Source organism: Babylonia areolata, chromosome 1 (assembly GCF_041734735.1).
Source record: "Babylonia areolata isolate BAREFJ2019XMU chromosome 1, ASM4173473v1, whole genome shotgun sequence".
Taxonomy (NCBI): Eukaryota; Metazoa; Mollusca; class Gastropoda; order Neogastropoda; family Buccinidae; genus Babylonia; species Babylonia areolata.
Genome location: NC_134876.1, coordinates 81,254,864 through 81,268,673, shown reverse-complemented (window position 1 = coordinate 81,268,673; position 13,810 = coordinate 81,254,864). Strand labels below are relative to the sequence as shown.

General features: G+C 43.7%; 1 protein-coding gene across 3 annotated transcripts in view; it reads left to right on the top strand.

The window, feature by feature from the left end:
- Positions 1–13,810, top strand: part of LOC143288132 (glycerol-3-phosphate dehydrogenase, mitochondrial-like) — a 47,994-nt gene that overhangs the window by 12,260 nt on the left and 21,924 nt on the right. For all 3 annotated transcript variants that reach the window (XR_013056041.1, XM_076596434.1, XM_076596425.1), the window contains exons 4-9: positions 1–13; positions 290–387; positions 3,405–3,568; positions 4,930–5,236; positions 5,737–5,822; positions 6,863–6,970. The exon at positions 1–13 is cut by the window's left edge and continues 112 nt beyond it. Coding sequence is in view for 2 of the 3 variants with exons in the window: in XM_076596434.1 (XP_076452549.1) it covers positions 1–13; positions 290–387; positions 3,405–3,568; positions 4,930–5,236; positions 5,737–5,822; positions 6,863–6,970 (776 nt within the window). In the remaining variant the exon portion in view is untranslated. The remainder of the gene's footprint in view (positions 14–289; positions 388–3,404; positions 3,569–4,929; positions 5,237–5,736; positions 5,823–6,862; positions 6,971–13,810) is intronic.

Sequence of the window (13,810 nt, the reverse complement as noted above, 5' to 3'; positions counted from 1 at the left end):
GGACATTGAGCAGGTGGGGGTTTCTAAAAACCATTTTTGGGATTTTTTTTTCCTTTTCTTTTACTTCTGTCAGTACAGATAGAAATGAAATAACTGTTTTGGAAAAGGGTACTTTGATCAAATAGTTATCTGTCACTTCCATTTCAGATTCAAGTCATGAGAATTATTGCTGTAATAAATTCTATAAAGTTTTATCACTTTATAACATAAACAAAAATTGCTTCAGTATTACTGTGGTTGGTGAGAAAAAAGTTGTTCTGCAGCATGGTATTTGTGATGGTGTTTGCAGTACCGAATGGTGAAAGAAGCCTTGACAGAGAGAGCTAATTTGCTGGACATTGCACCCCATTTGGCCACCCCTTTCCCCATCATGCTGCCAGTCTACAAGTAAGTAGTTTGCTTGTAATTATCAGTATTGTTACGTAGTTTATGTCCATTTTCTGTGGGTTTTTACAGCCCGCAGCCGGCTCCTACCCAGAGTTGAGTGTGCTATGGGCTTAAATGGGGAGACTGGGACCACACAGTCTAGTGTCATCCACTTCATGGATGCATCTTTGGGTGTGTTGCTCTAATTACCTGACCAACACTGCAAGTGTCTGTTTCGCTCAGGCCTGGTTGACGCCATGATATCATTATGAAAGGAAGCGTAGAGTACAGCCTTGTCACGAAGTCCCAAACCAAAATGGACCTCCATAGCAACATTGTCATCATCAACATCCTCCTCCTCTTCCACCATCATTACCAATAGAAACAAAGTGTCCCAAAGTCTGTGGCCTTTCATGTCCTGCTGTCATGGTGACCTCAGTTTTGATACCCCTCCACTTCCGTGCTTGGGGTGAGTCCTGTCAATGCCTTCATTGTCAGCAGATTCATAGGGGCTGTTGTTGGAGGGACGTGGTGGCGGTCTGCACTCTGGGGGGGGACGCTCACTCAGTCTGTCTCTGTGACTAAGCCATTATTGTCGTCAGTAGGGGGCATAGTAGGTGGTGTCCCAAGTACGTTAAATCAGAACTGAATACCACCGAAGTGACTCAGCAGCAGTGCAGGGTCTCCTCTGGTGTGTGTCGTCCTGGCGACCTAACATCAATGGTTCCCTGTGGACTGCCAATGTTGGGAGTGTGACAGACGAACCCGGGTGTGGCTGTGTTTAAGGGACTCAGAATGAGCAGCGTGGGAGCAATGCCACTGACATGGTGCAGATGACGGGGCAGAAAAAAAATGTCCCTTTTCCAGTCAGCAGTCTGTACATATGGACTAAAAATGATATAATTCATTGTCATCATGATGTAACTGATATCGGAGATCAGAAAAGAGAGATAAACCACTTGCAGAAATTGCTGAAGCCAGGCAGCCTGCGCCGCGACACGCATTCATTATTCATGAGCTGCCTTTGCCCCGCCCAAACGAAAGGAAAGCGTCAGTCGAACGCAGTCTCCTGAGTGATTTTATAATTTGGATTACACCTTTTTTCCCTTTTCTGTTTGCTTCATCCCACGCAGATGTCAAACTCAATTTTGTTGTGAATAACATTCCTAAATATTTATATGTATTGGTTACTTTTATTTCCCTATCACCACAGCACCATTTTTCACGAGTCGAAAGATGACCTCCATTGCGGAAAACTATAATATTGGTCTTATCGAGATTCACTGTTTGTTGTAGTCTGTCTGTTTCTTGCTTAAGGGCATTTAATTGATTTTGTAACCCTATGGGTGTGTCAGACAAGAGAACAACATCATCAGCAAATAGCATTAAGAGCAAATCTGTTGCGCCAGGTATCATTTGTATTCCATGTCTCCCCTTCTTTGATAACTCCACTGCCAATTCACCGATGAAAAAGGAAAACAGCTGTGAGCTTAGCATACAACCTTGTTGAACCCCTCTTGGACACTGAAAAAAGTCTGAATAAATACCTTTGTCACGAACACATACAAGTACAGAATCGTAGATGCTTTTAACAGCCATGTAAAACTCCCGAGAGAGAGAGAGAGAGAGAGAGACAGAGACTTAGAGAGAGAGATAGAGCACAATACAACGGTCTGCTCGGGCAACATGAAGCGTTCGTATATATATGAATTATATATATGATTATGTACATATAGATAGATTTAGATTTACATACTGATAGATCTATATGAAATTATGTATGTATGTATGCATGTATGTATGTATAGACAGATGTTAGAAGAGAGACAGAGCTGAATATGTGTTTTATGTTTTGATATATATATATATATATATTTTTTTTTTAAGAAATGGTGATGTAAACCAGAAAGTGTGAAGAAAAAGTAGCGTTACGAAAACGCAGTTCAATAATTTATAACTGTCTCTCTCATGTGCAACATTGCGCTGGGGGAGGGGGGGGGAGTTGGTGGTGGGGGGAGCTGCTTTATTTTCTTTTTATATTATCTACATTCAAGCAGATGCAAACGTGCTAAAAACCAAGCAAAAATGAATCGGTTTTCATTGTATACAGCGAATCTTACTACACGTGGGAAATTCCAGGCATAACTTAACTTTCGCTTTACTGCAGCTGTGTGTGTGTGCCGTCAGAACCGACCAGTTTCCTTCAGGTGGGGAAGGAGAGGGTGATTTACCCCCACCCTTCCGCACTGCGTGTGTGCCTCAAAACGGCTTCAGCACTGTTATAGACAGTAAGAAGGGACCTGCCGCGAGTGGTTTATCTCTCTTTTCTAATCTCCGCTGATATGCACCTGGCCATCTCTTTCCATATCATTATGCCTGTCTACAAGTGAGTAATGTGCATCTATGGCTGTCAGTTATTGCAGTCAGTATCATCCTCATGATATAAGTGATGTACATCTGGCCACCTCTTTTTTGACATGCTGCCAGCCTGAATGGGCATGGGGATAACATGTTTCTGTGGCTCATCATCTGTTTGTTCTGTGTCATGTTGCTTGTATGATAATGAATTCTGCTGATCCTTTTATAATCCTGCCATTTCAAACATTCTCCAGACTTTGCAATCACTTGCTTAAATCATGGTTACTCTGTATAGATGAGTATTGAGTTTATCCAGACTGCTTTGGCAGGTACAGTTATGTAATGTTATTACATTCTGTGAGTGCAGGTACTTGATGATGAATCCAACCCAACTGGCCCTTGCTTGTATACTATGTTCATAACACACAACAGGAATGTTATTACACTCTTATCACGTTTCTAACATTGCCTTTGATTTTATTTTGTAAAATGGAGAGAAGAGTGTTGTGTTCACAATCTTAAAATAATTAGTGCTTGTTAAAGCGAGTAATAGTTTCGCATGGCCAAGAGTGTGGATGCAGTGTTTGGCCAGGCCTTTGCAGGTCTGTAACGCCAGGTGTCAACTACCTGCATTTCTGACAGATTTGATGAACATATATGGTGCACACCGTGTGCTTCAGGTGGTGGCAATTGCCATACTATTGGGCGGGCATCAAGATGTACGACATTGTAGCGGGGCGGCAGGTGCTGAAGCCCTCTTACATCCTGAGCAAGAGCAAGGCCCTGGAGCTGTTCCCCATGCTGAAGAAGGACAAGCTGGTGGGAGCCCTCGTCTACTATGACGGTAGGCTGTTGACTGTCGCAGGCAGAGTAAGACATGATATGTGTAACTTTATTATCTCAAATCAAGAGAAATATGGTCTGGTGCAGTAACATAACATAAGCAAATGTTCCACATGGAAACGTGGAGGTGGTGCAGCCATCATTTCAGTGATCGACATCATCGTTGACCCTTTCAGCCCTTTAAGGTTTTTTGTCTGTGCAGCCATCCCAGCCTTACATGTTTTAGCCTGGCTGCATTAAGGGGGAGGGGTGCTTCACTTCAGGTACAATTTTATGGCAACTGTTCAACCAGTAGCTACCAAATTTCACACAATTACTTAGATATAATTTTGACACAAGATGCTGAAATCTCAAGACAAGGGATGCAAAATTTTGCTTGTAACTTAAGATTATATTTAGATAAATAGTAGAATGTCAGCTCCTGTTGATGCTGAAGGCTGTAAGTTATCTTGTTGATTCAGATGTATGCCACTTGGGTCAGACCAGTGAATAACTTCATCTCCTTCACTTTCCCAAGAATTATTGGATGAACTATAAGTCAGATTGTCATCAGGAATCTGGTTCAGATTTGCTGCCAGAGTTCATCACAATTTCATCTGAGCACCTCTTTTGCAATAAGTTTTTGACAATTTGCCATACTGATGTGGAAAACTGGATAAAAAAACACACTAACTGTTTGAATTTAGGAGCAAAACTTTGGGTGTCTGTGAGGAAGGACGTTAAGTTCCAGTTGCTTCCCTTCCCAAGCAGTTTAATGCATAATAGCGAGCTGACAAACCGGTTTAAGTTAACTGGTTTCTTCACCCAACTGCTAGGCAGGCTCAGGTGGAGAAAGGTGATCTCTGGAACTCGCCCAGCAGGCTGGCGCAGACTTGAATGAATTAACATATGCATTTTACACAAACATTTACACACACTTGCAAACACTCGCACAGCAAACGCAACACAACATGCAACACAACATGTGCAGCACACACTCAACATGCAAACAGCACACACACAACACATAGACACTCAACACTGGCATGCACTCATTCACTCTCGCACACTTTCTCTCTGTCTCTCTCTCTCTCTCAAGCGCGTTGGGTTACACTGCTGGTCAGGCATGTGCTTGGCAGAGGTGTAGCGTATATGGATTTGTCCAAACGCAGTGACTTCTTCTTGAGATACTGATACTGATTCTCTCTCTCTCTCTCTCTCTCTCTCTTCTCAAAGTTAACACTCCAAGTTAAGGAATGAAAAGAATGATGCTGAACAAATGGAACTATTCACTTGTCATCATGATTACATGTTTGAAGCCCAGTGTCCAGAAAACTGTGATCCTAATACACCATCTCAGATGATGTTATGGCTTGCCAACAGGTCAGCATGACGATGCCCGAATGAACGTGGCTCTGGCAGTGACAGCTGTGCGATACGGCGCCTCAGTGGCCAACTACACAGAAGTGATTGATATCCTGAAGGAAACAGACAGCGATGGCAATGAGCGTGTGTGCGGAGCCCGCGTCAGAGACCGGCTGACGTGCAAGGAGTGGGACATCAAGGCCAAGTGTGTGGTGAACGCCACAGGACCTTACACCGACAGCATTCGCACTTTGGGCGAACCTACCGTCAAGAACATCTGCCAGCCCAGCTCTGGTGTCCATGTTGTGTTGCCTGACTACTACAGGTGAGCAGCAGCATCAGCACAAGTTGCTGGGTGTAGTTTTAAAATGTGCATACTTTCTATGTGCGGCAGGTGGCTGTGTGTAAATGATGTGGAAAATTTTGCTGTATTTTTTTCAGAGCTTTCAGTGAGGAGATTTCACAGATTGAGGCTTCTGAAATAAAATACTGATACCGTTGGATGATAGAAACTTGTCAGAAACATCCAGTCTCGTGTTCATGTTGTGTCACAGTTCCCTTTTCTACAATCGAGTGATCAGGTCTTTATGCTGTGTTTGTGATTACAAATCTTGTCAGGAACTGTATTAACATTAACTGTATCTTGTTCATGACCTGTCATGTAAAGAACCGTCTAGATGTTTTAAGCTAAATGTGTTATTTGCTTGTCAGATTTTTCATTGACGGCAGAGTTGTATCAGCTTCAAGTTCTGTGTTTTTAAAAAAAAATTAAACATTTTGCCACACAGTGAAAAATTTATAGGTGTTTCGCATTTTATTTTTTAGTCCAGAAAGCATGGGTCTGCTTGATCCTTCTACAAGTGATGGTCGTGTGATCTTCTTCCTGCCGTGGCAGAATGTAACTGTTGCAGGTTCGTACATATTCTCTTTGTTCTGTTGTGTTGGTGTCTTGCACTTTTGTTGGATTTTATTGTTCATCAAATCAGCTTACTTATTTGTATTGTGCCATTTCTAGTTTCATTGGAACTTTTGGGTAATGGAATCTGCTTAATTAAAAAGGAAGAAAAAAGAAATTCTTGATTATTTGTATCATGCATTGAATTGTACGAATATATATATTTTTCATCAGACACAGAAAAAAACAACAGACACAAACAGAGATATAATCAGGGAGGGTTATAATGATCACAAGTCATGGCAGAGACAAAAATATACAAGTGAATAAATGAGCTCAGAATAGAACAATGGATATTGCCAGTTAAACACAGCATGGGTAAGAGTTATTGCCTTTAAAAAAAAGTAATTTACTCCATCACTGCCATTGAAAGAAAAAGAATTATTTGCTCCAGCACTCGCATCTTCAGTGCTATCTTTTGCTTTCTCTGGCTACATTCATAAAGGGGATGGGCAGTAAATTATCTGAGTAAAACTCAGATGCCATTGTCTTACATCCATGGCCATAATTTATTGATGTACACAGACACGTATATAGATGGAAAACCAAACTGGCTTGTGCAACTGAATTGCAGTGATCATGTTGATAAAACATGAACTCTGGGAATTTTTTCCAAAGAAATAAGTTTGAAATAATATACTTACCATTTCCCATTCAAATACCCACCTGACCTACTTTTTAACTTCCAGTTTTTTTGTGCTCTGCCTGTAAAGAGGGTGCTGTATAGATATTGGAAGGGAGATAATGACACAAAGAGAGGTTACTAGTTTGGAGTTACTTTCACTTGTAACTGTTTCTGTATGGATTAGTATTTTGCGCAAAACAGAAATCAGATCCCTGTAAGAGTCTGAATTGTATGTCATATTAAACACAATTTCAAGGGGAAGGTGGGGAGAGAATGTCCATTTAAACTTTAAAAAAATTTTTTATTAAGGGTTCTTAGGCTATGAGTCTGAGTGGATGTTGCAGTACATTGTTTTTGGTGTTGTGCTGCAGGCACCACTGACAGTCCCTGTGACATTACCGACTATCCCCAGCCCACAGAAGATGACATCCAGTTCATCTTGAAAGAGATCAGGAACTACCTCAGTCCTGATGTTGAAGGTCAGTGCACAGATATGCAGTTTCTATGTGTGTGTGTGTGTGTGTGTGCATGTGTGTGTGTGTGTGTGTGACTGTGTGTATGAATTTTCTGTTTGAAAGTAATGTAGCTAAAAATAATAATTCATTTTTCTCTAATGACTGCAGTAAAATGTTATTGTAAAACTGCGCTGATTCATTCATGATAGATCATTACATGACTATTAGAGAACTTTTGATTTATCAATTTAATTACACATACTTAACCGTGACCCACTAGTGCAGACTCCAGCAGGGGTCTGATTCCTGTCCTGTGCAAACTACTACCCGCCTATGCGGAGAAAACGAAAGTAGCTACAGCCGATAACCTCCTGAAGTAGGTTACCTCCCCTTTGCACCCTTGACTAGCGCCCTCTGTTTCCGGCAGCCATCTTGACTCCTGCTCCTGTGTTCTGCATTCGGCTAAGAGTTTTCGTATTTTCTGTCTGTCTATCGATTCTTTGGCGCTCTCGTGTTGTGTCTCATGATGAATCACAACAGGTCACAAAACTACTTGGCCCGATTGGGCGATTGAGCTCATATTGAGGTGCGATCACAATCGACCGGCGGGCACAGTGAATACTTAGAAAAATCGTGTTGGCACTTACTTTCAAAAATTAAAATACAAAACTCATTTCATTACTCATTAAGGTGGACCACGGCATAGGTTTTTCACCAAAAATCATTAAAAAAACGTGTTTTGGGATTATACTTGTATTTGGTCAAACAATGTCTCTTCTTTGCATTTCTGTCAACCATTTTGCTCAATTTGACCGATTTCATTGCAAATAAAATCATTTTCTGACCTGGGTGTGTGTGAAGTTTGAGCGAATGTGACAAAAAACTCGAAGTTTGCATCGATTTGGACAGCCTGGTGCTCGCGATCTGGTTTGGAAACCCCATCTTGTTTGGTATCAGTGTGAAGGTCATTCACCGGTCTGTCTTCTCATTGCCATTTCCTGTGGAAAATTCCACTCACGGAAACACACGAAGAGCAAATCCGAAGGAACCCGAGAGGCATTTTTTAGGGGTTGTGGCTGAGTCGAGGTTTCTGATTGGCTTGTTGGAGTAAAAAAATAGCCCATTGGCCCAATCGGTCATGTGACTTTTTCCAAGATGGCGTCTGTTTTCATCACGGTTTCAATCGACACACCAGTTGCCTAAGATTTTGATCAAAATTTTCTACTAAAAGTCACGGACAATGCCAAGACACGCTGGAAAGAAGTTTAGGACTGTCTTTGCTTTCGGCAAAAAGAAGAGAAAGCGAAAGATTACAACACAAGCTGAAAAAAAGTCTGCCGAAACAGCGACCGACTTAGCGGTGCCTTCGACATCGACCGGCGTCAGTGAAAGCACGCCGCTTCTCAGTTCGAAGAGAAAATTGGACATTTTCACCAGAAAACATGTGTGTACGGGTGACAGTGACTCCAGTTCAGACGAAGAACCACCGTCAAAAAAAAGTGCATCAGTTCCCGAAGTACAACTTCGCTCGGGACAGCCACAGTCCTCACAGAACATCATCGTTGATGTGTCAACATTGGACTGCTTGGTGTCGTCAGTTCATTGTGGAAAATGCATATCAAAGGTTTGTGGAAAATAATATAATAGTCTACAGATATATAATATTTAATAAATATAATATAGTATTCTATTTTATTTCAGGAGTTTTTGTTTTGTTTCATTGCAAAATAAAAAAAAAGAAAGAAAAAAAGCCATCTGAATACCTTTCTTCTTTTTTTGTGAGCCGATTGATTTACTTCTTTTTTTTCAAGTTCTTTGATTTTTGTTTTCAGAGGCAGTTTTTATTTTTCTCAAGTATTGAAATACTTTTCCAAGTAATATTTCTGTGGATTTTTACTGAGTCTGACATACTGTCAGTGTGTGTGTGTGTGTGTGTGTAAAAAAAAAACTGTCAGTCTGAGTCTCTTTATTCTCTCTCTTTCTCTCTCTCTCTCATTCTTTCTTTTGTACCTTCAATTCTCACACATTTGATTTTTTTTTTCAGGTCTCTGTATTTGAAGATGAGACAAAGAGGATGGGGTCAGCATGCAGTCTGGAGGTGAGGTGTGTTTCCTGTGGCGCTGTGATTCCAGGGACACAGACCATGACATCGCTGAAGACGGGGACTGTCTACACAGGTTTTGACATCAACCGTCGCCTTGTTGCTGCTGCTTCTGCAACTGGGATTGGCTACACCCAGCTATGCCGTTTTTTTGGTATGGTGAATATGCCACGACCCATGCACCAAAAAACATGGCTTCACTACCAAAAAAAATATAGTGAGGGTGCAAGCAGAGCAGCCAGCACACACCTGCAGGATGCAGCTTACCATGTGCGGGAAGCCTATGCAGAGATGGGTCTAGGTCAGCCATCAGATGATGGCTGCTTAGACATCTCTGTCTCTTTTGATGGCAGTTGGCATCGGAGAGGAAGGACTTCCCACAACGGAATTGCCACTGTCATCGAAATTTTTAGTGGACTTATCCTGGACTATGCTGTGCTGAGCAATTACTGCCAGGCTTGTGAGCAAGGCCCTGCTGAAGACGATCCAGGATATGCTGAATGGTGGGAGAAACATGAACCTGACTGTCAAAAGAACTGCAGCTGTTTTTCTGCTGCCATGGAGACCAAAGCAGCTGTCATCATGTTTGGAAGGTCGGTGGAGCTGCACAACTTCAGATACAAGCATCTGCTTGGAGATGGGGATGCGAAGGCTCATGCTGCGGTCAACGAGTCAGCTCCATATGGCGATGGCTTTTTGGTGGAAAAGATTGAGTGCGTGAACCATGTCACGAAAAGGATGGGCACAGCGCTACGAAATCTAGTCGAAAAACAAAAAGCCATCAAGCAGCCCATAGGAGGAAGAGGGAAGCTGACAGAAAAAAGGATAAAGCAGCTCACCAACTACTATGGGCGGGCTATAAAAGACCACGCAGGGGACCTCAGCAAAATGGAGCAGGCAGTGTGGGCATCATTTTTCCACACAATTAGCACCGATGATGATCCCCATCACCTGCGATGTCCAGCAGGAAAGGATTCCTGGTGCTTTTTTAGAAGAGCTGAGGCCAACAACCAACCACCAAGACCCCACACAAATCCCCTCCCACGTGACCTCGTTGATGCGCTTGTACCGGTCTACAAACGCCTTGGTGACCCCCAACTTTTGGAGCGCTGTCTGGCTGGAAAGACTCAAAATTCTAATGAGTCTTTCCATTCCATGGTGTGGAGGACATATCCGAAGGAGCGATGGGCTGGCCTCCGTACAGTCCACTCTGCTGTGGCAGTCTGCGTTCAGCGATACAATAAGGGATCTACCGCCCTTCTGGATGTGCTTGCTGAACTGGATCTTGTGGCTGGGAGCAATGCAGAGATGTTTGCAGAGAAATCAGATATGCTCAGGGTCAAAACAGCAACCAGAAAATCCTCTGACAGAGCAAAACAAAAGAGGAAAAAAATTGAAACTGTGAGACGTCGGGAACGTGAACATCGACGGGCAGATGAGGGAGAAGTATACGCCCCAGGAGCATTTTGAACAATCAAGTAACTGAAAAAAAAACTCTTTCTCACCACTTAGTGATATTGGCCAAGTGCTATTTTCCTGTGTATTATTTTTTAGTGTGTAACTATGGGTTGCAGTTTGTGAGTTCTCAACACAATCTTTGAAGGCGTTTTTCTCAAAAGTTGAATTTCTGCTGCAGGTGCGTCAGTGGCCCACGTGTAACAATTGATACAGTGAAAATATTATCATAAAATTAGGCACACTGATGTAAAAATTTGTGCTGAGTGCAATGAACATAGTTAGAACTCTCTACCTCTAGTAGTTTTTTTCATAGCAAGTGACTAAAGCATACAAACGTGAATGCATAATTTTATGCGTTTTTGACAAGACAGAGAACAATGCTTGTGGACAATGGGCATCTGCTTTTGTGATCATTGCACTAAATGATGTCAAAACAAACTGTGGAAATGATGAGAATCATTATGTAATGCATGTGTTCAGTGCTGCAAATGGGCCAAATAACCGTGTGTATTTTTATGATAAAATTATCATATCTTCATATCTGTTTGACTTATAATCTTCAAACTTAGCACAGGTGTCTATATTAACATCCTGAGTATGTGTACCAAATTTCATGCAGATATCTTTAGTAGTTCCTGAGAGACAAAAATTAGCTAAAAATGACGCAGTGGTCCACCTTAATAAGCCTTGCGCACTATTAGATTATAAAAATCTCTATACAATGATGGGGGCTCTCACTTCCCCCCATTTCCAGCAGGCAAAAGGCCTTACAGGCCTAAAGGCCTTCATATTGACATGATATGATCTGACACCGGGCCCTCAACCTCGGGCTTCATCTACAATGCTAACCCTCCACCTCCTCCACTGCCTCCGCTCCCTCCAGTCGACTCCATACCACCACCACCTCCTACGCCTCCTCTGGCGGCTTCTCAGGGTTTGTTTCATCATATTCAGGTCAGTGGTGTCGTTTCTTTTCATTCAGTCGCTCCGCGATCGGTCTCAACGCGCTCTGCGTTTTCTCGGCATTGCCAGTCAGCGGTGCGCAAGTCGCCCTCCTCTATCTCTTTCCCCATGCCCATAATTTCAAGGAACGAGTGTGCTCTCTCTCAGGGAATCCAACACGGACTTAACGTCTTCCACTTCGCACACTCGCCACTCACACGGCATGCCCCGACTGTCTCAAGTCCAACAGCGACCGTTTCGGGTAGGGAAGCCCTCCCTCTAGGTAGGGAGGAAGGTGACCCACTAGGGGACACACACATGCATGCACCCTTCCCCTTGCTCCGAATTTCAAATTCAAGGGAGGCAACCCCCGCTTCGGCACCCCTGCCAGTGAGCACCGCGGTTACCTCCCTTGCACTAGCATTGCCCCTCGTCCACACTGCGACAGACTCTGCTGTTACCCAGCCAGTGGTGGCTCAGACACAAGCCCCAGCTGACAGTCAGCATCTCATACTGTCTACGTTACATGACGTCTGCGGCCACAAATTGCGGCTCCTTCATGTGGCACGCCCTCAACTGTCTCTCGTCCAGTGGCGACCGATTCAGACGGGGAAGCCCTCCCTCTACTTAGGGAGGAAGGTGGTCCGCTAGGGGGACGTGCAACACAAAAGTTGCACCTCTTCTCATCATTGACCTCGGCACCAAGGGACATTATTATTACCTCCCTTGCGGCCCACTTCACCCGTGTTGGTTATTGTGGCATCAAACCACAGACTCCCACACGCAACATGACATTCCTTCCACTACAGCATGGAAGCGTAACAAAAGGGGATATGTGTTGAAGAGGCCGCCTCTACTTCGCCAATTTTTCGGCGCCAAGGGAGGCAACCCCGCTTTTGAAACTTGGGCAGTAGGCAACACAGTTACTTCCCTTGCACTCACACAGCAAGTCACTCCAGCCCCCTTTACTGACCACTAGCGATGTTCTTTTGCATTCTCATAGGACCTTGCTGCCCACCTGAGGGCTTTATGCAGCAGCTTCTATCAGCTACTGACAACCTCTGTTTTCCTTCCTCTGTTTCTCAGGCTATGTGCCACTCAACTTTTTGGGCTCTTCACCCCCCTATCTCTATACATTGAGATTTTCTATCTCAGCAATATATGCGCATATTTTTTTTGCACACTTCTGTACATAAGGCTCAGGACTGTGCGTCTACATACAAGCACAGTCTTCACATGTGTATGTACATATCTATTAGACATTTTGCATTACTTTTTCAGTTCACATTCCCATTTACTTGAGTATATCCATGTTTGCTACATACATGCTTGTGCATGTGTTCTTTTTCGTGCATTGATCTATAGGCATGATGACATTCCCTGACATCTTCTCTCATTGAAGTCTACGTACATCCTATGTACATATTTGTACACATCTTAGCACAGAGTTTTCTCACTCCATTTTGGAGGACTACTACATACAGAGACACAACTGTCTTGTGCAAGCTTGAACATATGCTCCTGGCCACATCCACATCTCTGCTGCAGCTGGCCCCGAGGGACTTACACACACTCCCTCCTCACCCACAGGGCTAGAGATGCCCTTACTTGGTACAAGGAGGGATGAGGCAGTCCAGCTTCAGGGTGCCACTCTGGACACACATGCCCTTCATTCCTTCCAGGTTTGTAAGGCATCCCTTCTTCCCTTCTTTGCCTACAACAACCCTTGGTTTGCACCACTGTGGTTGTGCCAACAGCTCCACACGGGCCTTACATCCTAGCTGGCCCTCCCATGAAGGGGTGTATGTATTTGCCTTCCAAGTTTTAGCAGGCCGAAAAACTGCCCACTGGGCAGGAGACAATCACCCTAAGTCCATCTCTTCCACTCCTCACTAGTAGCAGAAGGCCTGGGTAATAATTGTTTTCCTCTATACTCGGGAGAAAAGGCATATTGATGAGGACGGATGCGTCTCACAAAGCACAACGAACCGTTCATTAGCCACAGGGGCGCACCTTTCTGCCCACTCTTACCAGCACGGCAGATGCCGCATTCAAGCCCATTTGTTCGGCCCATCACCTTGCTTGAACAGAGATCCAGCATCAACGTCTCAAACAATTGGCGTTCGAAAGCACTTTCTGCACTTGGTCTTCCCTGCCTGACCCTTTCAGCCTCAACACACAACCACTGCTGTGGTTACAGATGGGCATTCCTTCTCAAGTACTGTCTTTCCAATGAGACACTTCCAGGGGTTTCTAGCCTAGACAGGCTATCCCATCATGGAGCCCCAGTCTTCAGTCAAGGGCCTGTCAGAGGATGACTTTGTTGTCACTTCGGAAGCAAGCACCATGTCTTTCAGACACAC